The sequence below is a fragment of the Mustela lutreola genome, chromosome 15 (assembly GCF_030435805.1).
Source record: "Mustela lutreola isolate mMusLut2 chromosome 15, mMusLut2.pri, whole genome shotgun sequence".
NCBI classification, from domain to species: domain Eukaryota; kingdom Metazoa; phylum Chordata; class Mammalia; order Carnivora; family Mustelidae; genus Mustela; species Mustela lutreola.
In genome coordinates, this window is record NC_081304.1 from 49,291,326 (window position 1) to 49,318,214 (window position 26,889).

At 43.2% G+C, this 26,889-nt stretch overlaps 1 protein-coding gene across 3 annotated transcripts; it reads left to right on the forward strand.

Moving 5' to 3' along the window:
• Positions 1-836: 836 nt before the first annotated feature.
• On the forward strand, positions 837-26,074 carry COPS3 (COP9 signalosome subunit 3). Of its 3 annotated transcripts, XM_059148487.1 has the most exons (12): positions 837-1,009; positions 4,354-4,483; positions 6,492-6,604; positions 6,698-6,747; positions 8,918-9,010; positions 10,535-10,714; positions 14,438-14,578; positions 16,236-16,409; positions 18,334-18,420; positions 24,040-24,153; positions 25,355-25,435; positions 25,748-26,074. In XM_059148487.1, the coding sequence occupies exons 1-12, from the start codon at positions 955-957 to the stop codon at positions 25,799-25,801; spliced, it is 1,272 nt and encodes a 423-aa protein (XP_059004470.1). In that variant the 5' UTR covers positions 837-954; the 3' UTR covers positions 25,802-26,074. The 3 variants fall into 3 exon arrangements, with proteins under 3 accessions (XP_059004470.1, XP_059004471.1, XP_059004472.1); XM_059148488.1 differs by lacking the exon at positions 4,354-4,483 and having other exon boundaries at positions 847-1,009; XM_059148489.1 differs by lacking the exons at positions 837-1,009; positions 4,354-4,483 and having other exon boundaries at positions 6,589-6,604; positions 8,850-9,010.
• The last annotated feature ends 815 nt before the right edge of the window (positions 26,075-26,889 follow it).

Here is a 26,889-nt window from a genome sequence, read left to right on the forward strand (position 1 = left end):
AGGAGCCTGAGATCATGACCCCAGCTGAAGGCAGAGGCTTAACCCAGTGAGCCACCCAGGCGCCCAATGTTGGATGAAATTTAAAATGTATGCTTATTTTCTCAGTCCCTACTATGCACCAAACGCTATGGTAGGCCCTTAGAGGATACAGAGGTAAGTAGGGCAGATGCTCGAATTTAAGGAACTCCATGACAGTTAAGAGCAATGGCTATGGTATGGGCTTTGGAGACAATTTTCTGCAACAGACTGGATCTGCCTATATGAGAGGAACAAAGTGCTTTGGGAGTCAACTGGAGGAAGGATAGATCAATTCCAGACGGGGAGACTCATTCATTCAACATATACCTTGAATGAAAACGCAGTTCTCTCTCTGTGCTGTGCACCGTTCTAGGTGTTTTCCGTGCCTGAGGTCATTGTTAAGAATCTTACAGATGAGGAAAACAGGCAGAGGACGGCCAAGTTACTTGTCCAAAATCACACAGCCGGTAAGTAGTAGGAAAGGGATTTGAATCCAGGCTACCTGCCTGGTTCCAGTCTTCGTGACAGGAAGAGCCTCATGGAAGAGGTGGGAATTAAGCCAGGCTTGAAGGATTTGGCCGGGTGGAAAATGGGACGGCCATTCCGAGCAAAATGCGAGAAATATAGGCCTAATTACAAGTTTAATTTCTTCCTTTGCCCATCGCCCCATTAAATACCAGGAGAAACTTTACAAGCACACGGGTTAAAGAGAAAAGGAAAAGAAGGCAAACTTCCGGCTACGGGGAGAAGCGGAACTGTTTCCATGGGAACAGTAACTGGTTCCCAGGTAGGTGTGCTCTCGCGGTGCTTGAGCCGGCGGAAGTGACGTCGGGTCGCTGTTGAGGCCCTGTGGAGGATCGGTGCGGCCCCTCCTCCCAGAGCGGCCGCCTTTTCCCGCGTGAGCTGCCTCTGCTGCTCGGGCCGCCGCGGGGAAACATGGCGTCTGCCCTGGAGCAGTTCGTGAACAGTGTCCGACAGCTCTCGGCTCAAGGTGAGGCCTTGGGCCGCTGGGCTGGGCCTGGGCGGGCCCTCCGGGCTGCGGGGACGGGCTTGCAACCCCAGCCGCCAGCGCGGACGGCTGGGACCTCCCTGTTCGTCCCGAGCCTGGTCTCCGGGGCCGGGCTCGCGGTTGTGGCGCTCAGACCACGGAGGGGTCGGGCGCGCTCTCGGTCTCCGTTGCTCTCTCGTCTGCCGCTCCGTGCGCTCGGCGACCCGGCCGCCTCCCGTCCCTGGGGCTGGCTAGACCCTCCTCCCCCCGGCCAGGGCCCCTTCCACCCGGGCGCTTCTCTTGACAGTTTTGGGGGCGTGACTTCCGCTGGCGCCTTCCCGAGCGCCGGTTGGCCCTTCGACCTCCCTTCTCTGTGGTGATTGGTGCACAGCCTCGTCTGTCACAGTGGCGCCTGGCCGCCTCTGGACTAGGCCTCGGGCAGCGGGCGCGAGACGAATCCTTTCTGGGTGCCTTGGCTTGGAGGCTTGCCTTGGCCGGCCCCTCAGCTGCCGGCCGGCGCGCCCTCGGGAAGCCTCCGCGCCTGTTTTAGTCCGGCAGAGTGCCGAGCGAGCTCTTGCTTGTAGGGCTCCATTTCCAGGGGTGAAATGGTGACCAGTATTACTTAAATGTTCATGCCCTTTGGTTCATTCATCTCATCACCTGAATAGAGAATGCTGGACTCAGAATTAAAGTAATTAGCTGCAGGCTGTGAAGGGCCCTTTAACCACACCGTTTCTTCATCTCTAAAATAAAAATATGTCCCTACTTCAAAGAAGTGTTGGGATTGAATGAGAGGAAGCCTGTACAAACATTTGAAACAGTACCTATTATATGCAGTGCAGTAGATGCAGTTATAAATTATGGCCAGCAGCTGTTAACTGTAAAGTTCTAGGAGCTATGTGACCTTGGACATGTCACCTTTAATCTCTTGAGTCTCTGTTTCCCCTTGTAAAAACGGAGGAGTGCGCTCACTGTTACTTTAAGTTAACTGATCGGGTATGAAGCCATGCTTAACGAAATATTTCTGGTTTCCCTTCATGATGGAAACGAGGTTCACAGGGAAGGCACAGACTTGCAGTCTTTGGCAATGAAGAAACCGTTCTTTCATTCATTCATTTATGCCACCAACTATTTGGCTTCTGCTTCCTGGGATGTACTATAGCTACTTAGATTTGGGTTGGAATCTTGTCAGTCACTTCCTGTGTGAGCCACTTAATTTCCCTGGGCCAGTTTTCTCACTTACAAAGTGGAACTGTTTAGCGTCAAGTGAGATTTCTCTGAAAGCTTTGTATGCTTGCTGTGCAAGTCACTGCTTTAGGCACAGTCTGCCAGGCAGAGATGAACATGATACTTCCACTGCCTGTGGCTTCTGTGCTTCATGCTCACTGCATAGTAAATGTTTATGAGGTTTCTCTTCTTACTCAGAATTTTCTAATGTGGACCTTAAGCAAAGGGAATTTCATAATATCCAGCTTTTTTTGAGTAGAGGAAATCTCATTGGCCACATCTCTAGGCTCATGTCAGAAGCACCCTGTGGCACTGAACTACCTTTGCCTCTCTCCTTGGCCCGCACTAGTTAACTATCTTAGGATTTCATAGTGACCCAGCTTTTAAGTCTCAACTCTGCATTGGTTACTTAATTGGGGGAAATAATGGACTGAAATGCTTATTTCTGTGTGTTTCGTACCATCTCAAGTTTTATTTAGAGTAGTGAGTAAAAAAAGGGAGGCAGATTATTTGACTAGAAGAAGCTATTTCATATTTACCAGTGAGATTTGTGATAAAATGATGGCATTTCCCCTATTCAACTTGTGTTATCTTGAAAGATGATAATTTATTAGATCACAGGTGTGAGTTGTTTTTTTTGTTTTGTTTTGTTTTGTTTTTGCAGTGCATGTGATATAGTATATTTATTTTTGGTGAAAATTTTAAATTACAGTAGGGAAGCCACAGAAACAAAATTACCAAAGCTCCTAGCTATAGTCACTTGGATTTTAAGTATTATACTGTTTAAGTGCTTTTGGAGTTTTTGATAAGGAAAAAAAGTCCCTTGGCTACTAAGTACAAATAGCTGATGTGTATAGCTTGAAGTTCAAAATGTAAAAGAGAACTATAAAGGAGGAGACAAGAGGTTGTTGCCTGTGGACTTATATAAACCCATACATGCCAACCCCCTTGCCCCGGAAAGACAGCTAGTAGTGTTTGGAAGTATAGAATGTGGCCATGGTGTCTGTTATTTGTATAACCCATCGAAATCAGTGAGTCTCCTGCAGAGTACCAACTCAGGCCTAATTAGATTCTATACCTTTTGTTAAAACAACATTTTGGGATGTGAGAAAAATTAGTGGATCAATTTGGAGATTAAGTAACAGGCTGTTGATTGACGGGCTGGTAAGCACTGTATTCTGAAACTGGAGAAATGACACGGCCCATCGGCCTGACTTTATGTTAAATGACCTAACCACCACAACCCCAGGTGATGCAGAGAGGACACAGAGAGAACACATTTTCAAGTTAGCTGGGGGAGAGGGAATGATAGGAGGGTCCAAAGAAGACCCAAACTGATTGTTGAATGAAGTGTATGAATTGGTAGAGGAAGACCCAGGGGAACAGAGTGAAGGAGGGAAGACCAAGCATGGAGAACAGGATGTGTAGAGACATAACATGACAGAGAACACGACATGTTGTCTGAATTTTCTGAGCTTGGCATGACCAGAGTAGGTGTGTGTGTTGAAAGGAGGAGGGCAGCAGAGGGTAAGGCTGGGGAAGCTCAGGGCCCTGTTAGCCGGCTGAGGGATTATACTTCTTAAAGCATTTGGAGTTATTTGATTGAATTTTACATTTTGGAAAGATCCCACAGGTACCAGTATAGAGAATGGATTGGAGGAGAGAAAGAGCAAAGCAGGGGGACGGTTTCAAAGATTTATGATGTAGTCCAGGCCAAGAAATGATAAGGGTCTGAATTAAGGCAGGGGAGAGAAAAAGGAATGGAGCTAAGAGACTTAGGAAGTAAAATTAAAAGTAAAATTCTATTTGGTGACGTTTTGGATACAGAGAGGGAGATGAGAGTAGTGGTGATAGTAATGTGTACATTTCTGACTTGGGGAATGGAAGAGAGAACGGACGGAATGTGCAAACTTTCAGGGGCCAGTGGGAAATCGGAGGTCTAGTTTTGAGGTCATAGTCAAGGCCATTTCACATCTCTGGCCTTTCTGAGTCCTCGTTGGAAATGAGGGCGCTATAAGAAATCATAAAGTTATAGCTTGCTGGGGTATGAAGTCTGTGGTTAGAGTTTCTATAGTTTCTTAGTGCCGTAACTGAATGATAGTGTTATTCCTGTTTTCCAGGGCAAATGACTCAGCTTTGTGAACTGATCAACAAGAGTGGGGAACTCCTTGCAAAGAACTTATCCCATCTGGACACTGTGCTCGGGGCTCTGGATGTACAAGAGCACTCCTTAGGCGTCCTTGCTGTTTTGTAAGGGGCATCTTCTTTTACAGTTCTGTGCTTGCTAAACCTGAGTGCTCTGCACTTTCTGGCTGTCATTTTTTTTTTGGTGTAGAAAAGTAAACCGTGTAAACAACATTGTGCTCTTTTGCACAAGTATGCATTTAAGTCACCATAGTTAACATTTTCCTCATCCCAGCTAATCATGGTGTGTTGTATTTTCAGTTTTATAATTTTTCAATTGTTGTTTATGTTTATACACATTTTGAAATTTATTTTTAAAAATCAAACAGCTATCTCAGTTGTGGGCTCTATGGTTTGCATGTGTCTGAATACTTTTCTTCATGTAATCTGTCGAATTGTCCACATTTTTTACCTCAAAAAGCAAATAGGGAAGAGTGATGGCACAGGGCACGGTGTCGACACAGGGACATGTCGAGTGAAATTACCAATGATCCAAAGCAACATTGCTTCCAATTCCCTTCAAACAAGGCCAAGCTGGTCAAGACCAAATTAAATAGATCTTATTTCATTTAGGGTTCCTTGTAACTCTGTGTGCTTGACAGAATTCTTTTTCTCTTGATGTTTTAGTATTACAAATTGGGATGTTATGGTTGTCGTGAAAGTTGAAAACACTGTAAATAAACCCAGAGGAAATGGACTTCAAGCAGGGGTCTGGCTCACTGGCCCAGCAACTCTTAGGCAAAGATGTGTTAGAATAGAGTTTAGAGAGGAGACCGTCAGAATAAGTCTGGAGCTGTGGGCTACAATATGGTAGCCATTAGCCGCATGTGGCTCTTGAAACGTAAATTCATGAATGTGAACCCTTTGGTTCCACTGGCCATTTGTCAAGTACCCAGTAGCCATACGTAGCTGCTGTGTTGGACAGCACATTTCTACCGTTGCAGAAGGTTCTTTTGGGATGGTGCTGGCAGGTGAAGATTTCTACTGTGTGTGTTTGCTGGTTAAAACCAGATAGCACGCATGTTTTATGCACACACATACTTCCATGTTGATGAGTATCAAGGGAAGTCAAGTACAGGAAAGCATTTCGAAACTTGAAGGTATATCTTAAAACCTGGAGAGAACGCTGAACTTGTTTCTGAGTACCCTGGATTTGAATTATGAGCTTTCAGTTACAAAGTGTGGGGCCCTGGGCTTCATATTTGTACTTAATAAAATGGAAATCACAGGGCCATACGGACCAATTTTGAAGCCCAAATGAGATCGTTTGAGATACATTTTGACGAGAAGTTTGGTTACAGATACATGGTGACACAGTTAAGTAGGGTAATAAACACATAGACAGGAGAACAAATGGAAACATGTAGAAGCAGGTGTGTTCAAGCAGTAATATCCATCTCATTTTTCTTGAAGTTAGTTTCAGCAATTCATTTATTTGCAAAATAGAAGAGCTTGTAGATTACTTGTACGCAGTGCGGGAGCAGTAGTAACGTATCTGATTTCCTCCCCAAACCTGTCTCTGACCCGCTCTCAGAGTGTCGTTGAAAGTTGCCAAGTTGCCAAGTTGCCAAGTTGCCAAGTGACTCAGGGTGGATCATCCATGTCCTCCCAACCCCCCCCCTTTCTGGACTTCCCATCAGCTGGTTCTTTGTCCCAGATGGACCACAGAACCCTGTGACCCGGGGCCGCAGCCCTAGCCAGTCTGGTGCTCTCAGTCCTTGTCCCCCTTCAGTCTGTCCTCAGAGCAAGAACAACAACAACTGCTTTTCAAATGAGTAAATAGCCCTAAGTGCCTTGGTGCTCTAAAAAAAATGGTTTTGAAAATTTAGGGGTAGAAATTTATATTCAGTTCCCTCATGAATATTAGACCACATGGTGTTTGGCCTCATTTGAGGGAGTTTTTTGTTCTTGATTGTGCCAAGAATTAGGTCAGTGCATTTCTTAGTTTTTTAAAAGATTGTGGCTCATTTACCTTCATCGAGCACTGGAGATTGGCTCACCTTCTGGCCTCAGTTGCTTCTTCGTTTCCACAGTGAAATATCAGGATGGATTAATGCTTTTCTCTTTCTTCCAGATTTGTGAAGTTTTCCATGCCTAGTGTTCCTGACTTCGAAACGCTGTTCTCACAGGTTCAGCTTTTCATCAGCACCTGTAATGGGGAGCATATTCGATACGCAACAGACACTTGTAAGCTCAGTAACACTTTGTTTACTTCCCACCGAATGCATTTTGCCTGACTAGCAATTGATGTTGTCAACATTTTGTCATTGCTCTTTCTAGTTGCTGGGCTTTGCCATCAGCTGACAAACGCACTTGTGGAAAGGAAACAGGTAAGCAATGTTATTCAAGTATTTCTGGTTACATTTTTTTTTTTAAGATTTTATTTATTTATTTATTTGACAGAGATCACAAGCAGGCAGAGAGGCAGACAGAGAGAGAGAGGGAAGCAGGCTCCCTGCTGAGCAGAGAGCCCAATGCAGGGCTCAATACCAGGACCCTAGGATCACGACCTGAGCCGAAGGCAAAGGCTTTAACCCACTAAGCCACCCAGGCACCCCTCTGGTTACATTTTTTAAAAATAGTTTTATTTATTTATTTGACAGAGAGCAAGAGCTCACAAGTAGGCAGAGAGGCAGGCAGAGAGAGAGGGGGAAGCAGGCTCCCCACCGAGCAGAGAGCCTGATGTAGGACTCGATCCCATGACCCCAAGACCATGACCTGAGCTGAAGGCAGAGGCTTAACCCACTGAGCCACCCAGGTCCCCTCTGGTTATATTTTAAAATCTGACTTACACAGTGAACTGAATTGTTAAAGTTCCAGCTTAGTACTGAGCACCCTGGCAAATGGGTGTAGTAGCCAAGCATTGGCTGTGGGGACAGCTAGCTCCTCCATCAGGTGAGGCTCCATCGGGAGTGCCTCAGGGCAGCCTGCTACTGCAGGTGGATGTTTCTGGAATTACTATCCTAGCGCACGTTTTATTGTAATATACTGGGGTTTTGTTTGTGCGCCTGTTTTGTTGTAATATACTGGGGTTTTGTTTGTTTGCTAGAACTCTTAACTTTTGGTTATGACATTTTAGCTTTACAAAAAGTGGCAGGAATAATATGAAGAATCCCCATGTACCTTTCACCCAGATTCTCCAGATGTTAGTATTATTTTACCGCACTTACTTACCTTTTCTTTTCTTTTTTTTTTTTTTTTTTTTTTGAAGATTTTATTTATTTATCAGAGAGAGAGAGGGGGAGAGAGCGAGCACAGGCAGACAGAATGGCAGGCAGAGGCAGAGGGAGAAGCAGGCTCCCTGCTGAGCAAGGACCCCCGATGTGGGACTCGATCCCAGGACGCTGGGATCATGACCTGAGCCGAAGGCAGCTGCTTAACCAACTGAGCCACCCAGACGTCCCATCTTTTCTCTCTCTGGCTTTTTTGTTTTGTTTTTTTTGAGCCATTGGAAAGAAAATTGCAGATACTTTGCTGCTTTTTCTAAAATACTTCAATGACTGTTTCCTACAAATTAGGACATTCTCATATATAACCAGAATACAGTGATTGGTGTCAGGATCCTTTAAACAAATCTACTGATCTTATTCAGATTTTGCTGCTGGTTTCCCTGACGTCCTTTACAACAAAAGAAAATCTCTGATCATGAATTGCATTGGGTTGTCCTGTCTCTTTCATCTGCTTTAATCTGAAACAGATGTTTGGTCCTTATTTAACTTCCGTGATACAAGTTTTCATTTGGGTTTTTTTTTTCTTTTAAATTATTATTTGAAATTGAACTTTCAGATAGTGCTTGGAAGGAGATAAGACAGGAAGAACTATTTGGTGTTTTGTCAGAATATTAAATTGTGGTTTGAAAGAAATGGTTAAAAAAAAAGTCTTTATTGAAAAAACCCACGTTAAGTTATTTAGTGATTTTAGAGTCACATCTCTTGTCCAGAAACTGACTACCTCACTTGAAACTCGGTCTTATTATTTATAATCAAGGCAAGAAATGGTCTGTTTATAAGTTATGGTATTAGTTTCAATAGGAATTTATTATCAGGTAAGAGATGGTGATGTTGGGCTGATCCCTAGACTGCCCTGTGGGAAGATGCCGACATCTTTCTCTACAGCTAAGTTTACTAAGCCATAGGCTCTTTATTGTAAATAACTTGGAATTTTTTTGTTTGTTTCAGTATAAATATAATGAACTGTTGATAAAGTAATACTCCTTTTTTTTTGGCAATACTGCTTTTGATTATTAATTTGCATTGAAAAAAAAAGCTTTATGATTTAAAAAATCGTGCTGAATTACTCTAAAATAGCGTAAGAAATAGCTTAAGAAAATGTTTACTGATTGACTAGAGACAGAAATTTCCTGAAAGAGTATGGAAACCTCATATTGTTATTTAAAGGAACCTATCAATTAGTGTTATTTTTTATTTGTAAGTGACAACATAAGATCCAATGTGCTGCCATCTTTGAGAACTTATCTGAAAGAGATGTCATTTCTGACAGCCCCTGCGAGGAATTGGCATCCTAAAGCAAGCCATAGACAAGATGCAGATGAATACAAACCAGCTGACCTCAATACACGCCGATCTCTGCCAGGTGAGCCACCGAGGAGTGCGAGTCACCCTGAGGCAGAGGTGGGAGGTTGGTCATGGGGCATTATTGGTGGAGACTGTGATAGGTTCTAGAAGTTGAAAAATATACTCACTAACATTGTTAGGAAGGGAATTTTCAGCTGGCGGCTGCTGAACACACACTGTAGAGTGGGGCTCAGCCAGTAGGTTTGTGATGTGAGGAAACTGAGTCATTATTGGGTTTGATGTTAAGAATGTCCCAAGTCATTTTCTTTTTAAGGCATAATGGACCCTGAGAACAAATACAGGTAACTTCTTGCACCTTGAAGTGTTACTCATTTTATTTTGTGTGGTTATAAGCCCAGAAGGCAAAAGGGAAGATGTGGAATGAAGTCTTCCTGCTACCCTGCTCACTAGCCACCCATCTCTTCTCTGCAGAGGAAATCCGTGTTCGTTTTTTGTGTATCCTTCCGAAGATATTTTGTGCCCACATAAGCAAATGTGTGCATTTTCTCTCTCTCTCTCTCTTTTTTTTTTAACACAAATAGCAATGATCTGTATGAACTCTTGTCTTTTTTCTACTCACTGTGTCTTAGAGAGGACTCCACTTCAATGCTTTACAGCTCTAGAGTATTCCATAAGACTGGAGTGGGGGGGTTTCAACCAGCCCCATGGGGTGTAGATTGTGTCTTTAATAACATGGCACCCGGATTATTCCAAACACATAGTCTAGTATCACATCAAGGTGCTTTTCTTTACTTTTTAGCTTTTAAAAGCCTGTGGTGATTGAGGTATCACGTACACACAGTAAAGTGCGTGGTCCTAAACGCACAGCTCTGTGTCTACACCTAGATCCGCCCCTGTGCCAGCATTGCACAGTCACAGGACGTTGCTGTGTGCTTGCCTTCTTGAGTTCGAATTGAGCAATTCCCTCTACTTACATACAGGATTTAGCAATTGAAAAGAAATAATTGAAGAGAAACTTCTATTTTTATCATTCCATACTGATCTCTTTCTCTTCTCTTTTTTTTTTTTTTTTTTTAAGATTTTATTTATTTATTTGACAGAGAGAGATTACAAGTAGGCAGAGAGGCAGGCAGAGAGAGAGAGGAGGAAGCAGGCTCCCTGCTGAGCAGAGAGCCTGATGCGGGACTCGATCCCAGGACCCTGAGATCATGACCTGAGCCGAAGGCAGCGGCTTAACCCACTGAGCCACCCAGGCGCCCTCTTTCTCTTCTCTTTAAAGAGAAAAAGGACTCACTTGTCTGGGCATCTGTGAACAGAATGAGTGCTAGGTGGGCTATGAATAGGTGCTTCCATTCGTCTGTGGAGTACTTTATCTCATAGCTGCTTTGTCCTTGTATAAAGAAATGCTGTTTTATTCTGAATGCTTAAGAAAATGGGGTACTGTGTCAACATTTAGAACATTTTTAATCAATAAAATGGTTTAAAATATTTTCTTGACCTTTCTGGAATCATGAATTTGCTCCTTCTGCTACAGCCTGCCAAGTACAATTAAAATGATGATGTAATATAAAATTTTTCACAGCTTTGTTTGCTGGCAAAATGCTTTAAGCCTGCCCTTCCATACCTTGATGTGGACATGATGGATATCTGTAAAGAGAATGGAGCCTATGATGCAAAGCACTTTTTATGTTACTATTATTATGGAGGGATGATCTACACCGGGCTGAAGAACTTCGAAAGAGCACTGTACTTTTATGAACAGGTAATCATCTCTCTAAATGCCCCAAGGTTGTGTTGAACTTGTGTGATCAGAGATGTATACAGCTGTAGTGGATTGACGTTGGGCCTCTGAGTTTTGGGTAGAGGTCCTTTTAAACACTGTTTCTCTGTCTTTAAGTAAACAGTGGTAAACTGTTCCTTAAGTTGAAGGGCAGTGGCAGTGGAGGGAGGAGCTCTGCTGCATGGGGTCTGATCGAGGCTTGCCGTTCACACCCTGTCTGATTCAGGTTAAGTTCTGTACATCACCTGACCTTTATAGCTCTGCAGAAAGAGGAGAGAGCGAACTGAATGATGTCCGAAGTGTCTTTTTGTTCTAAAACCATGTGTGGAGTTCTGTTGAGTTTTATTTATTTTCATAAGTAAAACATACTCTTCTCTTTTTTTTTAAGGTTTTATTTATTTATTTGGCAGAGATCACAAGTAGACAGAGAGGCAGGCAGAGAGAGAAGGAGAAGCAAGCTCCCCACAGAGCAGAGAGCCCGATGCGGGGATCGATCCCAGGACCCTGGGATCATAACCCAAGCCCAAGGCAGAGGCTTTAACCCACTGAGCCACCCAGCTACCCCATAAGTGAAACATTCTTATGTGGAAAACCCTTTCCTGCTTTGTGTCTTTATAATGGCCACTGGTGTGTGCAATGAGATACAGAATTTGGTAGAACTTTTTAGATTCTGAGAAAGAGATACAACATTGGCTAATACTAGTATTTTAAGAAATTTGTCAGAAGTTTATATATATATTTTTTAAAGATTTTATTTATTTATTTGTTAGGGACAGAGGGAGAGAGAGTGAGCAAGCACAGGCAGACAGAGAGGCAGGCAGAGGCAGAGGGAGAAGCAGGCTCCCTGCCAAGCAAGGAGCCCGATGTGGGACTCGATCCCAGGATGCTGAGCCACTGGGCCACTCAGCCAACTGAGCCACCCAGGCGTCCCAGAAGTTTATATTTCTTATTACATTCATAGCACACATTAAGGTAATAAAGGATAAAGGAACTCACAATTTAGTTGAAATGTTAACACATAAATAGGCGTGCGTGGCATGTGTCTCTGACGGAACATTGCCTCAGTGAGTGAGGGGTTGATAAATACTTAAGGGGACAGAGGGAAGAGCCGGGCCTAGATGGTGTCATTAAAGGATGTGTATTGTCAGGGGCAGCTGGCTGGCTCAGTCAGTAGGACGTGCCACTCTTAATCTCGGGGTCTTGAGTTCAAGCTCCATGTTAGATATAGAGCTTATTCCAAAAAATGATGTCTGGTCAGGTAAAATCTTCAAGGTAGGGGTGCCTGGGGGGCTCAGTGGGTTAAAGCCTCTGCCTTCGGCTCAGGTCATGATCCCAGGGTCCTGGAATCAAGCCCTGCATTGGGCTCTCTGCTGGGCAGGGAGCCTGCTTTCTCCTCTGTCTTGGCCTGCCTCTCTGCCCACTTGTGATCTCTGTCTATCAAATAAATAAATAAAATCTTAAAAAAAAAAAAAAAAAATCTTCGGGCGCCTGGGTGGCTCAGTGGGTTAAGCCGCTGCCTTCGGCTCAGGTCATGATCTCAGGGTCCTGGGATCGAGTCCCGCATCGGGCTCTCTGCTCAGCAGGGAGCCTGCTTCCTCCTCTCTCTCTCTCTCTCTCTGCCTGCCTCTCTGCCTACTTGTGATCTCTCTCTGTCAAATTAAAAAAAAAAAAAAATCTTCAAAGTGACTTCTCTTTTAGAGTTTCAGAGTACAGAGTCAAAAGTTTGAGTTCTTCCCAAAATGATAAAGATACCTTGCAGCCACTGAGTGAATGATCGTTTTATAGCCCAGTATGGTAGCTGGTAACATACTGATGAGCCAGAAATACCAAGATGATGAGGGCCTTAAAAAAGGCAGGCAAGTAACTAGTGCACTTAGGAAAAAAGCCCTAGCACAAGTAGTTGAAATGTTAAAAACAAAACATTTCTGATATAGATAGCTGCCTTATCCCTGAAAGCGTGTTTATATCCAGATTCTGCACTAGTGACAAACATTGTCTAGTGTTCATCTGCTTCATGCAGCTGTGTTTGATTAACACACAGGCAGCTATAGATGGCATTAGTACCTTAATTTTAGAAGATGATACAGATTTTCTTTTTTTACTGCTTAAAAAAATTCCAAAAGGAAGATGTACTTACTGGAAAAAAATCAGATCATGCAGCATTATAGAAGCAAGAAGTGAAAGCAGCTGCACCTTCTCATGCCACATCACACATTGACCTACTTGAATGACTAGTCCTTGATTAGCGGGAATGTACGTTTCACTGTCAGAGCCGTGTTGTGGCAGGAGTCCTTGTACGTGTATGTGCATGCACTTAGGTGACTGTTTCTGTAGAATCTAAATTCCTCACAGGCTCAGCGGTTTGGGTTTTGATTTGAAATATTTGCACTGACTTGGGTATGATATTATGACCTTCATAAATCCGGGCGAAACGATGTGGAAAGGCAGCCACAGAATGGAAGAAGATATTTGCAGATTCCATTTCTGAAAAGAGACTTGCAGCTAGAATATACAAAGACCTCTTACAACCCAACAATAAAAAATAAAAAAGAAAATTAAAAATGGTCAATGGATTTGAATAGGCATTTTTCCAAAGGTGATACACGACCAATAAATACAAGAAAAGATACTCACCATCACGGGGTCCCTGGGTAGCTCAGTGGGTAAAAGCCTCTGCCTTCAGCTCAGGTCATGATCCCAGGGTCTTGGGATCAAGCCCCACATCAGGCTCTCTGCTCAGTGGGGAGCCTGCTTCCTCCTCTCTGCCTGCCTCTCTGCATACTTGTGATCTCTGTCAAATAAATAGATAAAATCTTTAAAAAAAAAAAAATAAAATGAAAGATACTCACCATGGCTAGTGGTCAAGGAAATGCAAATCAAATCCACAGTGTGGTATCAGTTCACACCCAGTAGGACGGCTAGAATGAAAAAGTGACAGCCAAGAATAACTAGCGTTGACCAGCAGGTGGGGAATTTGGGATCCTCAAACTGCCCATGAGAGTGTAGAATGGTGTGGCCACCGTGGAAAACAGTCCAGAGTTCCTCAAAATGTTCAACCTAGACTTACCACCACAACCCAGCAATTCCACTCTTAGGAATATACCTGAGGGAAGCGAAGACAAAGGGTTCCAGCAGAATCTGTATACTGATGTTCACAGCTGCCTTATTCTTAGTGGCCAGGCGGTGACACAACCCAAGTGCCCATCAACCGAGGAGAGTAAACAAAATGTGGTCCAGCCATGCAGTGGTGTATGATTCAGCCACCAAGTAACTGCTACAACATGGACGAGCCTTGACAACAAGTGAAAGAAGCTGGTCCAGTCATAAAAGCCCCCATATTTATTATGATCCCATTTCTACGACATGTCCAGAATGGCAAATCCATAGAGACAAAGTAGAATGATGGTTGCCAGGGGCTGGAGGGAAGAGGGAATAGGGAGTGACTGCTGAGGAGTGTGGGGTTTCTTTTTGGAGAGATGAAGTGTTCTGAAATTATGTAACGGTCATAAATCGTCGGACAGCATGGTGAATATACCGAAAGCCTCAAAGAGTATACCTGAAAAGGGTCATTTTACAGCATAAGAATCACATCTCAAGAAAGATGGTATTAAAAATACAGGACGTGGAAGAATTGTTATTTAATTCAAGTGATACATATGGCTGATTCCCTTTCTGCTGTGTTGTGCTCTCTCTCCTGTTGCTCAGGCTATAACTACTCCTGCCATGGCGGTCAGTCACATCATGTTGGAATCCTATAAAAAGTATATTTTAGTTTCTTTGATATTACTTGGAAAAGTACAACAGCTACCGAAGTATACATCTCAAATTGTGGGTAGATTCATTAAGGTGAGTTTTTTTGAGTTGATGTCTTAGGTGGCTTGTTAAGTCTATAAGGAGATTATAATGATAACTAATTCTGTAATTTTCTTTCATAATGACATAGCTCTCCCAGCAACTTCAAGTTAGCAGACTTTTGATAAACTTAATAGTAGACACTTACTGTCTGGAGCCACCTGACTGGGGTGGAATGTTTCTTAGAAATTTGTTTTCAACCTTTAGCTTTGAGGGATTATTGCCATAGATGTTTAGGCTTCTATAAAGGTTGTGTAATTTTGTCATTGTTATTCCTCATTATAGTTTAGCAGAAATGCTAAAAGGGCAGTTTTGATTTTATTGAACTCAATCTGCCCAAGCGTGGGAAATCTTTCTAGAGCCCCTATATGAAAAACCGTAAGTTCTGTTCACGGAACTTTTGTTTTCACTGAGGACCCAGGTTTGGAATCACATTAAAAAACAATTATTTTTTAAAAAATGTTTTGAAATACATACTCATGGTTTATAATAAAAATGGGTAGTTCAAGAGGTCGTGAGGTCACAGTCATTTGGATAACAATTTTAACCCTGTTCTTTGTTGTATAGAACTCAAAATTTCAGGATATCAATTAGAAAATCTTCCAGTGAGAAGATTTTTATGCTCTCTTGTTGAAGATAGCTCAGTGTTCTTTGCTAAAGACCCTTATTGTGGTTCTTAGGGCTCTAGGCTGCCCCGTCACAGATTGGGGTGGGGGAAGAGGTGGTTAAGAGAGGTTCCTCGAATCCCATGGAAGAGTGATGGGCAGGGTAGGTTTAGGGTAGCCATTCTCAGATTGTTTTGGAGAACTACATGGCCCCTTCAGGTGGCCCTTGAGCTGGCCTATTTTAGTGAGAGTGTTGTTGTTTTCTAAAGATTTTATTTATTTATTTGACAGACAAAGATCACAGGTAGGCAGAGAGGCAGGCAGAGAGAGAGGGAAGCAGACTCCCAAGCAGAGAGCCCAATGCGGGGCTCGATCCCAGGACCCTGAGATCGTGACCTCAGCCAAAGACAGAGGCTTAACCCACTGAGCCACCCAGGTGTCCCAGTAATAGTGTTTTTATAAAGTGATGTCTTTATGACTGCAGGATGTCATTCACAAGCATTAGTAGTTTTTTTATGAGGCTGTCAGTCTCAGTAAAGAGCACAGACTTCAGAGTAGAGACAGAGGTTTGAACCCAGTTTCTGCCTGTGCCCCTCATGACCACCCCTCATTCTCTCAGACCTCTGCCCCGATTTCTTAATATTTCAAATAGAGCATAATGTCTGTAAAATCCCTAAGGCAGCTCAGGGTCTTAGCAGGCCCTCAGCCGCTGTTAGTTCTCTTGTTCTGTCTTCTTTTCTTTTATCAAAAAAGAACAGATGGTCCTGTTGCATCCAGTGAGGGGTGTGTGTGTGTGTGTGAGAGAGAGAGAGAGAGAGAAAGTGTGCAAGAGATTTGAGAGTGCTGGAAGATTCTGCCTTCTTTTTTTCCCCCAGTGTAATCACGTATAAAAACTAGGCATTCGCCTTGGGTAAATTATAACTTGTTAGGGAACAGAAAAGGATATTGAATGTACTTGTTCAAAACATAGTAGCGTCTTCTTTTGCTTCCTATACGAAGTGTATATCTCTACTGCTTTAATCCAGTTTTTTGCTTTAAACCTGTAGCCTCTTAGCAATGCGTACCACGAGTTAGCACAAGTCTATTCAACCAATAATCCCTCAGAACTCCGCAACCTGGTGAACAAGCACAGCGAGACTTTTACTCGTGACAACAACATGGGCCTGGTGAAGCAGTGCCTGTCTTCTCTTTATAAGAAGAATATTCAGAGGCTAACCAAGGTGAGGCAAGTGGCACCCTCAGATGGCCTCTCCTCTTCCCCTGGGGCCTCCCCCTCTTTTCTCCTTCTCCTAAGGGCTGAGGAAGCAGAGACAGGGACAGAGTGTGGCAGGACGTCTCTCCTAAGCAACAGCTCTTACAACTGATGACTTAGAAAGTGTTTGATTTATACCTTTTGGTCTTTCCAGGGCTAGAGCAGGGTATTTGAGAAGAGGAACAGGTGACAAGGAAGACAGGTAGGAGATACGGCTCCATGGGGAGGCAGAGAAAGGTAGCCTGAGAGGTAAACAGTGCCGTGGGTGGAGGGCGTGGAACTAATGATGCACACACGAGTCCCCTGTGACCAGTGTGGAGCCACCCGGGCTGTGTAATCTCTGTTCAAACTTCTTACCTGACATGGCACTACCCTGACATTGCCACTTAGGCACAGCTGAATGGGCTCTGTGCAGAAGGTAGGCCAGTCACGCCATATTTGGTTTGAAAATGGAAGAAAGCTGATGGTTTCAGATGGTAGGAAACATGCTGATTACCAAGTGTTGAAACAGTACAAAAAAGTATAGAGGAAACATGAAATCTCAGGTGACTTCCAAAGGCCCAGGCTTACAGGTAGTAGGAAACAGAGAGCAGCTTCAAGCTATAGGATTGCTTTTATCTCCTGAGAAGGAGTCTAGTCAGATGCAGCAGTGGGACAGGGTGTAGAGGCAGAGGAGCCAGAATAGGAGGTGTCTGTTGCTAGGCGACCTAGTGGTGGGAAGGCTGCTGGGCTCTGGGTGAAGGATATGACAGTGGGCGGACCTGGAGAAGCCAGAGAGTGGTAAGGAGGGGAGGTCTTGGAGCCAAGTAGGCCAAGCAAGGATATAGGAAATTTAAGTCTTCACTTGGGTTAAACTGCTGTGTACTTCTTTAAAAATTAACAATAATTTCATTTTCTTGGATGCTACTCTCTGAACTAAAGTAGATATAGATTTAAAGTAGATGTAGATTGGCTTATTAAAGATTCTCAGCCTCGGGGTTTTAACATGCCCTGCTCTGAAAAGGCCATTGCTATAAATAATGCCAGCTTTCCTTAAAAAAGAGCTCTCTTAATGTGTTCCCAAAAGGCGACATTTTCCAGTCTCCAATGGAGCAGAGGTAAATACTGGCTTCCTCCTAATCCCCCACGTGGTTTACACATTTTAGCTTTGAATCTTGAAGAATGTCTGTGATATTGTCAATTACATTTAATAGGCAATACATTTACAATACAACATTCAAAGATAAAAAAACCTCCATCTGGTTTCCATACCCTAGCCCACCCCTCTTCTTTCTTCAACCTGCATTACCAGTTTCTAGGGTGGACTTCTAGAGCTTTTCTGTGCACAGAACACACATGCACGCACACCGCCCTCTCTCACAGATACACACATTCTCTTTCCCTTCATTTACACACTGCGCCTTGCACCCTATTCATTCTCCTTTTTTATATTTAATAGTATACCTTATCATCTCAGATTCTCTTTCAATCCATGAGAAGTACCCTTGCTTTTTCTCTCTTTTTTTTTTTTTAACAACTGTGTTGGAGTCTGTTGGTGCAATTATACCGGACTGCACCAACCTGCCCTCTGTTAGTGGACATTTAAGTGGTTCTAGGCCTTTGCTCTCGCAGACGGTGCTGTAGTAAATAACTGAGTGTGTACGAGTGTGTAAGTCTCTCAGGCACAGAGGGAAGTGTGTGCAGGACACATATCTGGAGGTCATGACTCCTCTAGGAAACTGATGACCACAGCCACAGGCTTCATCAACTTCAAGTCATCTTCACAACAAAAAATTACTTTGCACAGTCATGGAAAGCAGGTTTTCAGTGATTAAGTAGAGTTCTGTACACATTTAATAAAACGTATGTCCTCAGTTGTTTTACCTGTGATTAATTCTACTTCTGAATTTCAGACCTTTTTAACATTGTCGTTACAAGATATGGCTAGTCGTGTGCAGTTATCTGGACCTCAGGAGGCAGAGAAATATGTCCTACACATGGTGAGTGTGCTTTCACTTTTAAAAACTGAATTAGTGAATTTTTGTCCCTATAAAGGTCATAGATATTCATTATAGGAAATACCAAAAAAGAGAGGGATGCCTATGGTTCAGTTGGTTAAGTGGCTGCCTTCAGCTCAGGTCATGATCCCTCAGCAGGGAGCCTGCTTCTGTTTTTTCCTCTGCCTGCCACTTCCCCTGCTTGTGCGCTCTCTTTCTGGCAAATAAATAAATAAAATCTTTTAAAAAGGGGGGCGGTGCCTGGGTAGCTCAGTGGGTTAAAGCCTCTGCCTTCAGCTCAGGTCATAATCCCAGGGTCCTGGGATCAAGTTCCATATCATGCTCTCCGCTCAGCAAGGAGCCTGCTTCTGTCTCTCTCTTTCTCTCTCTCTCTGCCTACCTCTCTGCCTACTTGTGATCTCTGTGTGTCAAATAAATAAAATCTTAAAAACAAAAAAAAAGAAAGAAAGAAAGAGCGGGACATCCAAAAAAACGTCAGAGTCAACCTCTGGACATTTTGGTTTACTTCCTTAAAAGCTATGGGGTTTTTCAGTCTTATGTACTCATATGATACGTGATATGATACACATGGAGTGTCCTGTTAAAATTTTAAAACACTTGTGAAATAGTTCACATGTACCAAGAGTCATAAAGCAGTGCTGCTCAATGTGCTGATCCATGAGGAAGTCATGAACTTGTGCCCCTGTGTAGGGCGGGGCATTGCTGCCCACATCAAGGATGTCCTGTTCAGCTAGAGGGTGACAGCCGTTGACTGGGATCTGACTTGAGCCCCTCCTTGTGGGCCATCATCGTTCATGATCACACTTAGAGCGATGGTGGCAATAAATGGGGCTAAAGCAGGCCCCATCTCAGTACCTGCCTTCAGAAATCAGATATTACGGTTATCCCTGCTGGTAACGTCCCAGTTACATCTCTCCACTCCCCAAATTCGGATAAGCATCATTTAAATGAGTACATGGTAGGGGCGCCTGGGTGGCTCAGTTGGTTAAGTGTCTGCCGTGAGCCCCAGGTCACGCTCCCTGCTCCGTGGGGAGTCTGCTGCTTCTCCCTCTACCCCCGCTCCCCACTCATGCTCTCTGTCTCTCAAAAAATAAATAAAATCTTTAAAAATAAATAAACAAGTATATGGTGACCCAGCAAGTTGATACATTGTAATCCACCTCCCTGTTCGGTTTTGAAAATATGTGGCTCTGATCCGATCCATCAAACCAGACTTGCATCCTCCACCCAGGTCAGGCAAATCTTGAGTGTTGCAAGGCAGCAGTTTATATTTTTCTGCTAATGATCTCCCCTCTGATTTTAGGAGCGCTGCCATATCAGGATTAGGATAATGGTCATAGTAAAACGATTTTCCCTTGTGAAAATGGAGTATTTTACTTCCATAATGCAACGTACAGATGTTGAGGTATTTTTCTTCAGCCCAGTTCTCAGAGCACACACACACGTCCCAAACAGACAAAATCTGTCTGACATGACCAACCTTGGAATGCCTGTCAAGAACACCTTGCTAAGTAAACCCTGCAGGGCTTACACAGACTGAGTGCGCATAGTGCCCCCAGGAAACTCATTCTTGGGTGGGTGAGAAGAAATACACAAATGTGTATGACACCTGCACGGACTCATGAGCTAGGGATATGCTTTGAGGGATCAAAGGAGAGGGATGGATTTTGAACCCTGTGTAACCAACCCAGACAGAGCCTCATAGGCTCTGGATCAACCAGGAGTGTTTTGTCTGCCAGGGGACATTTGCCAGTGTCTGAAGATATTTTGGTTGTCACAGTTAGGGGTGCTAACATCTAGTGGGTAGAGACCAGAGATGCCACTTTCCATCCTGCAATGCGGAGGACCATCACATAGCAGACAGCGATCCGGCCCAGGAGATCCATACTGCCCAACAACGGTGTGAGCCCAAGACTCGCTCTAGAGTATAAAGTCTATGAGGGCAGGGATTTTTTTTTTTAAATAAGACAAAATTTTTTTAGAGCAGTTTGAAGTTCATAGCAAAATTGAGGGGGAAGGTAGAGATTTCCCATATGCACCCCGCACATTCTCAGCTTTCCCCGTTAACAGCAGCCCTCACAGGAGTTGCGCTTGTGTTACAGTTGCTGGACCTCTCCAGACGCATGGTCATTCAGAGTCTCTACGTGAGGCTCACTCTTGGAGGTGTACATTCTGTAGGTTTGGACAAGCGTATAATGACATGCATGGAGCCATTGTTGCGGTGTCACGCAGAGCTCTGTTTACTGCCCTAGAAATCTGTGCGCTGCCTTTCCCACCCGTGGCAACCACTGATCTTGTTTATTGTCTCCATAGTTTTCCTTTTTCCAGAATGTCATGTAGTTGGGATCCTACAGTATGTAGCCTTTCTGCATTGGCTTATTCCATTTAGTATCAAAATTTAAGGTTCCTCAGTGTCTTTTCATGGCTTGATAGCTCACTTCCTTTTAGTGCTGAGTAATGTTCCATTGCCTGGATGTGGCACAGTTTATCCGTTCACCTCCCGAAGGACATCTCGGTTGCTCTCAAAGTTCGGCGATTATGGTAAAGCAGCTGTAAACATCCATGTCAGGTTTTGTGTGAATGTATGTCTTCAGCTCGCTTCCGTAAATGCCAGTGAGTCTGATTGCTGGGTCATGTGGTAAGATTATGTTTAGTTTTGTAAGAAGCTGCCAAACTGTCTTCCGAAGTGGCAGCACTATTTTACGTTCCCACCAGCAATGAAAGAGAGGGCCGATTGGCCCTCGTCCTCGGTAGCATTTGATATACCTTCTTTGGTAAGGTATCTGTTTGGGTCTTTGGCCTATTTTTTAATCTATTTGGTTTTGTTGTTGTTGTTGAGTTTTAAGAGTTCTTTGTATATCTTTTTCTTTCTTTCTTTCTTTCTTTTTTTTTTAAAGCTAATCTCTGTGCCCAGCGAGAGGCTCGAACTCACCACCCCTGAGTTCAGGAGTCGCATGCTCCACTGAGCCAACTATGCCAGTTCTATGTGTATTTGTATATAACAGTTCTTTGTCAGATGTGCCTTTTGCAAATGCTTTCTCCCCATCTGCGGTCTGTCTTCTCATCTTGACATTGTGTTTTTCAGAGAGAAGCTTTTCATGTTAATGGAGCCCAGCCGATCAATTCTTTCTTTCATGAATTGTGTCGTTAGCATTATATCTAAAAAGTTACCATCACACCCAAGATCATCTAGGTTTTCTCCTACATTTTCTTCTGGGAATTTTGCAATTTTGCATTTTACCTTTAGATCTGTGACCCATTTGAATTAATTTTTGTTAAGGATGTAAGGTCTGTGTTTTTGCATGTGGATATCCAGTTGTACCAGTATCATTTGTGGGAAAGGCCACCTTTGCTCCATTGTCTCGCCTTTGCTCTTTGTCAGAGATCTGTTGACTATTTACATAGGCCAATTTCTGGACTCTCTCTTCTTTTTTTTTGTTTTTTTTTTAAGATTTTATTTATTTATATGACAGAGAGACAGAGATCACAAGTAGGCAGAGAGGCAGGCAGAGAGAAAGGGGGAAGCAGGCTCCCCGCTGAGCAGAGAACCCAATGTGGGACTCGATCCCAGGACCCTGAGATCATGACCTGAGCCAAGGGCAGACACTTAACCCACTGAGCTACCCAGGTGCCCCAGATTCAATTTCTTTAATAGATATTGGCCTATTCAGATTGTATGTTAGGGATTTTTTTAAGGAAACATTTTTTTGAAATACAGCCTGCACAGAGAAAACTTACACTGCAGTGTATAGCCAAACACATTCCACAAAAAGAAGACATCGGTGAAAGCAACACCTAGGTCAGAAAGCAGAGTGTTTCAGCACCCCAGGAACATCTCTCCTGCCTGCTTCCAGCCCTGCCCCTGGCTAGAAAGGTATTACCCTGACTTCTCACATCTTAGTTTGTATTTGTTTTTTAGCTTTATACAGAAGGATGTGTACAGGACATACTTGTTTGGGTCTGGCTTTTTTTGCTTGATATTATGAGCGAAATGTTGCATGTGCTTTCCTTCATTTTCAGGGCTACAGTATTTCACTGTGTGAGTATACTTTCCCGTTAATTAGATGGACATTTGGGTTGTTTCTAGTTCTGGTTACTACGAAAAGAACTACTGTGGTAAACATAGGTTTGCGTTTTATTCGGGTATAGTCCACCCACGTATTTGTTTTTATTTTGTTTTGTTTTTAATATCTAATGTATTATTTGCTTCAGGGGTGCAGGTCTGTGACTCATCAGTCTTACATAATTCACAGCGCTCCCCAAAACATGTTCCCTGCCCCGTGTCCCCCACCCAGCCACCCCCTCCCTTCCACCCACTCCCCCAGCAGCCCTGTTTGTTTCCAGAGATTAAGAGTCTCTTATGGTTTGTCTCCCTCTTTAGTTTCATCTTGTTTCAGTTTTCCTTCCTTTCCCTATGATACTCTGTCTGGTTTCTCAAAATGCTCGTATCAGTGAGATCGTAGGATGATTGTCTACCTGTGTTTTAAAGAGGCGGCTGTCTGTGATCACACAGAGAGTGATGTATTCTGTTGACTACGTGAGCCTGGTTGCCGTTGCATAAGTAGCATCTGTCCTTTCCAAAGCTTAAATGTGGAGCAATGTGTTAAGAATCCTAATAATACCTTCATGAGACTTCCTGGTTTCTCACTGTCTAATTTTCTGGACAGGATTTGGCTCTAAGGGCCAGTCAAATAAATCCCCAGTCACTGAGGCAAATAAACAAACATAGACCTTGAAAATACCTTGGAATCAGCGTTAGCAGAAAAATTTTCCTCAAGGAGCCAAAGAGAATTTATAGTAGGGTGTCTTAGGGTTTCGCAGGTGAAGATGCAAGGCCCTTTGCCAGCACTGTGCTGGGTGATGCGGGAAACAAAAGAAGCATATGCGGTCTGGTATGATATGTCCATGTGTCTTATACGAAATGTCCAGAGCAGGCAGATGCACAGGTCCACAAGTAGATTGGTGGTTGTGAGGAGCGAAAGAAGATGAGAAAAGGAGACACTACTCCAACGGATACAGGCTTTTCTCTTGGGTGACGAAAATGTTTTGGAACTAGATAGAAGTGGTTGTTACATTACAAATTACACTGTATTGTTCACTTTATTATTTTTTTAAAGATTTTATGTATGCATTTGAGAGAGAGCATAAGCAGGCAGGGGTGGAGGTGGCAATGAGAGAACGAGGGAGAAGCAGACTCTTTGCTGAGCAGGGAGCCTGACGCAGGAGCCTGACACAGGGCTCCATCCCAGGACCCCAGGGTCATGACCTGAGCTGAAGGCAGACACTTAACCGACTGAGCGACCCAGGCATCCCTGAATTGTTCACTTATAAAATGGTTAATTTTATATTATGTGAAACTTACCTCAATAAAAAAAATTGCAAGGGCAGATGTGTGTGGATGTGTGTGTGTTTTGCACCCCTTAGCATCTATAATGGTGCTAAGCACGTAGTAGGTGTTCAGTAAATACTGAATGAACAGATAGTGCTTAAAAATACATACAAATTTATTGCTATTTGTCCTTTCCCCTGATTATATTGAAACACTGTAGATCTATAAAGTATCTGGGTCTAAACTACTTTCCTGATTTCTTTTTTTGACAGATAGAGGATGGTGAAATTTTTGCAAGTATTAATCAGAAGGATGGTATGGTCAGTTTCCATGATAACCCTGAAAAATATAATAACCCAGCCATGCTTCATAACATCGACCAGGAGGTAAATACGAACACCAGATTTTGATTTGTTTGTTTGTTTTGATCGATGTTTGAGATGCTCTATTTGAAATACTGCCACTGTGCTCCAGGACAATTTTCGTTTTAACTACAGGTAGTTCCCAACTAGTTTCTAGGAACATCTTCATTCCTAAAAAGTTACTTTGAAAACAGGCATTGCTTCAACTTCTCCCAGATTGTATGATTATAAGTAAATGGTGGGTTGGATTTCCCGTCAGCTCACCAGAGCCTAGTTTAGCTACTAAAACACTTTAGGGTCTTACAATGGGTACAATTTTATTCACACCCAACCACCATTTATTATGTAGAGCCTCATTCCTGCAGGAAGGTGCACTGAGATTCCTGGTCCAGGTGGGAGGGAGCGGGGCAGCTGGGAGAGGAGGGCCATGCCGCCGTTCCCAGGCAGCAGCTGAGGGCTGGAGCAGGGTCCCCTTTGCGGCTCTTGAGATCGTGCTGCTCTGAGTGCCCCTCTGGGTTCAAGCCATGAGTTGGGACTGTGTGGCCAGTCTGCATTTCTTACATCTAACATTAAATCTCAGAAGCCTAGGGGCATCTGGGTGGCTCAGTGGGTTAAGGCCTCTGCCTTCGGCTCAGGACATGATATCAGGGTCCTGGGATTGAGCCCTGCATCGGGCTCTCTGCTCAGCAGGGAGCCTGCTTCCCTTCCCCTCTCTCTGCCTGCCTCTCTGCCTACTTGTGATCTCTGTCTGTCAAATAAATAAATAAAATCTTTTTAAAAATTTTTTTAATAAATAAATCTCGAAGCCTAAAAGCAATGAAGAGTAACATAGTATACTCCCACACTCCCTTTTTTGCAGTTTAAAATCCAAAAGCCCCTGAAAACTGAAGGTTTTTGGTAACTCAGTGTGATGGCACATTTCACCCGAAATGATGTGTGGTCTTTATCCTGCTTAGTGTGCATATTTTTAGGTTTCACTTCTCAAATATTAATGTGTTTGATTATGGGGTGCCTCCCTAGATCCTGCTGGGGTGTTAGTTAATATGTAGAAGTTATATTCTGTTAACTTTCTGCATTCAAAAAATTCTGATTCCAAAACCTGTGTAGCCCCAGTGTTTCAGATCATGAGACTGTGAACCTGTAGGACCCATATTAATACTCAAGGTTAAAAAGGAGGTAAATGGACCTAAACTCACTAACAACCTTCAAATGTGTCTCTCACCAGATGCTGAAGTGCATTGAGCTGGATGAGCGACTGAAGGCCATGGATCAGGAGATCACCGTGAACCCCCAGTTCGTACAAAAGGTGACTAGCGTTCCCGTCATTAAATCGACTTGGCTTGGGTAGAAAAGGAGAGGTATTTCCTCATCAGGAATGTGAACTTGATTTGAGGTTAAATGTTTAATTGCCCAAATTTCTTGAAAATCTTTGTCACTAAGTTCACAGAGAGATTCACTGAGAGCATTTTCAAACTACGGTCTGGAAGTTTGCAAACTACAGCCTCTTCATTTGCACACAGGGTGACTGTCCTTGGGAAGGAGTGGGTGTGCTTGTTCGGGGCTGGTGGGAAACCTTTGACTAGAGCAAACATAAATGGATTGTCTCTCTCCTTTACAGAGCATGGGATCACAAGAAGATGATTCTGGAAACAAACCATCTAGTTACTCTTGAAACTAACATCCATCCTGAGTTAGATGAGAGAAATTTATCACCTTGGCCAGTGGCACGTGTTAGGAGGGCAGCAGGGAGGACCAAGCCTGTTTGACCTGGACATTAAGAGATTACATTTTGTTTTGACATCTTCAGTCCTATGTGCTTTAAGAAAACCATTCTCTCTGCCACGAAAGGAAAAAAAAAATCCAAACTTCAAAGTCTGTTGTGGATTTATTTATCCTCAGATTAATGTTGTTATTTGCATTAAATCTACCTTTTTGTTTTAAATTACTCGAACATTGATGTGTCTTCTGTATCACTTTTCCCCCCTCTGAAAGTTTTTAAAGGATATATTCTGAAAGTTTTTAAAGGATATATTCATTGTGAACAGAAATAGTTAAACTTCAGGGATTTTTGGAAGATTTGAATCTGAAGTTTGATATTGGTTGCCTTTAAAGAGGAAAAAAAAAGTCTGGGAGAGTTCAGTTCATAACACAGAAGCTAATTTTTCATAAATAGAATCAAAATGCATTTTGGTGACAATGAACTCAATTCAGGAGATGCTATTGGGCTAAACCTGTGGTGTGTGCTACTCTTCTGTAGCCTTGGGAATGGCTTTTTTTATGAGATCAATGCCAGACTTTCTTGCATTTTCTTCCAGGAGCATTTTCAGTTAAGCTACAGGGCTGCCTTTTGATTATTATGTTCAGAGTCTCTTGACAAAAGTCTGAAAATGTGTCTGATGAGGACTCACTGATTAAGCCAGGGAACGGTGTGGGGTCTTCGTAAAGTGTGATCAGATTAAATTAGAATTTGGTCCTTAAAAATGTCTCTCTCTTGCTAGAAACATTCACTTTTTAAAATGTCAATTTGTCTAATCAGTCACGTTTTCATTTTTCACAGAAAGTGACACCTCATGAGTTGTGTAAAAAGTCCCTAAAGAGGCTTTGGGGTCATATGGTCTGGGGCGGCACCTACTCTGCTTTGCGGCAGGAAAGAAGCCACAGACCAGGAATGCCAATAAATCAGATTCGAAAAGAGACAGATGGCTGGATTTAACCCTTCATCAAAACTGTGAAATCCTCTAGCTCAAATTAGTGCCGCTT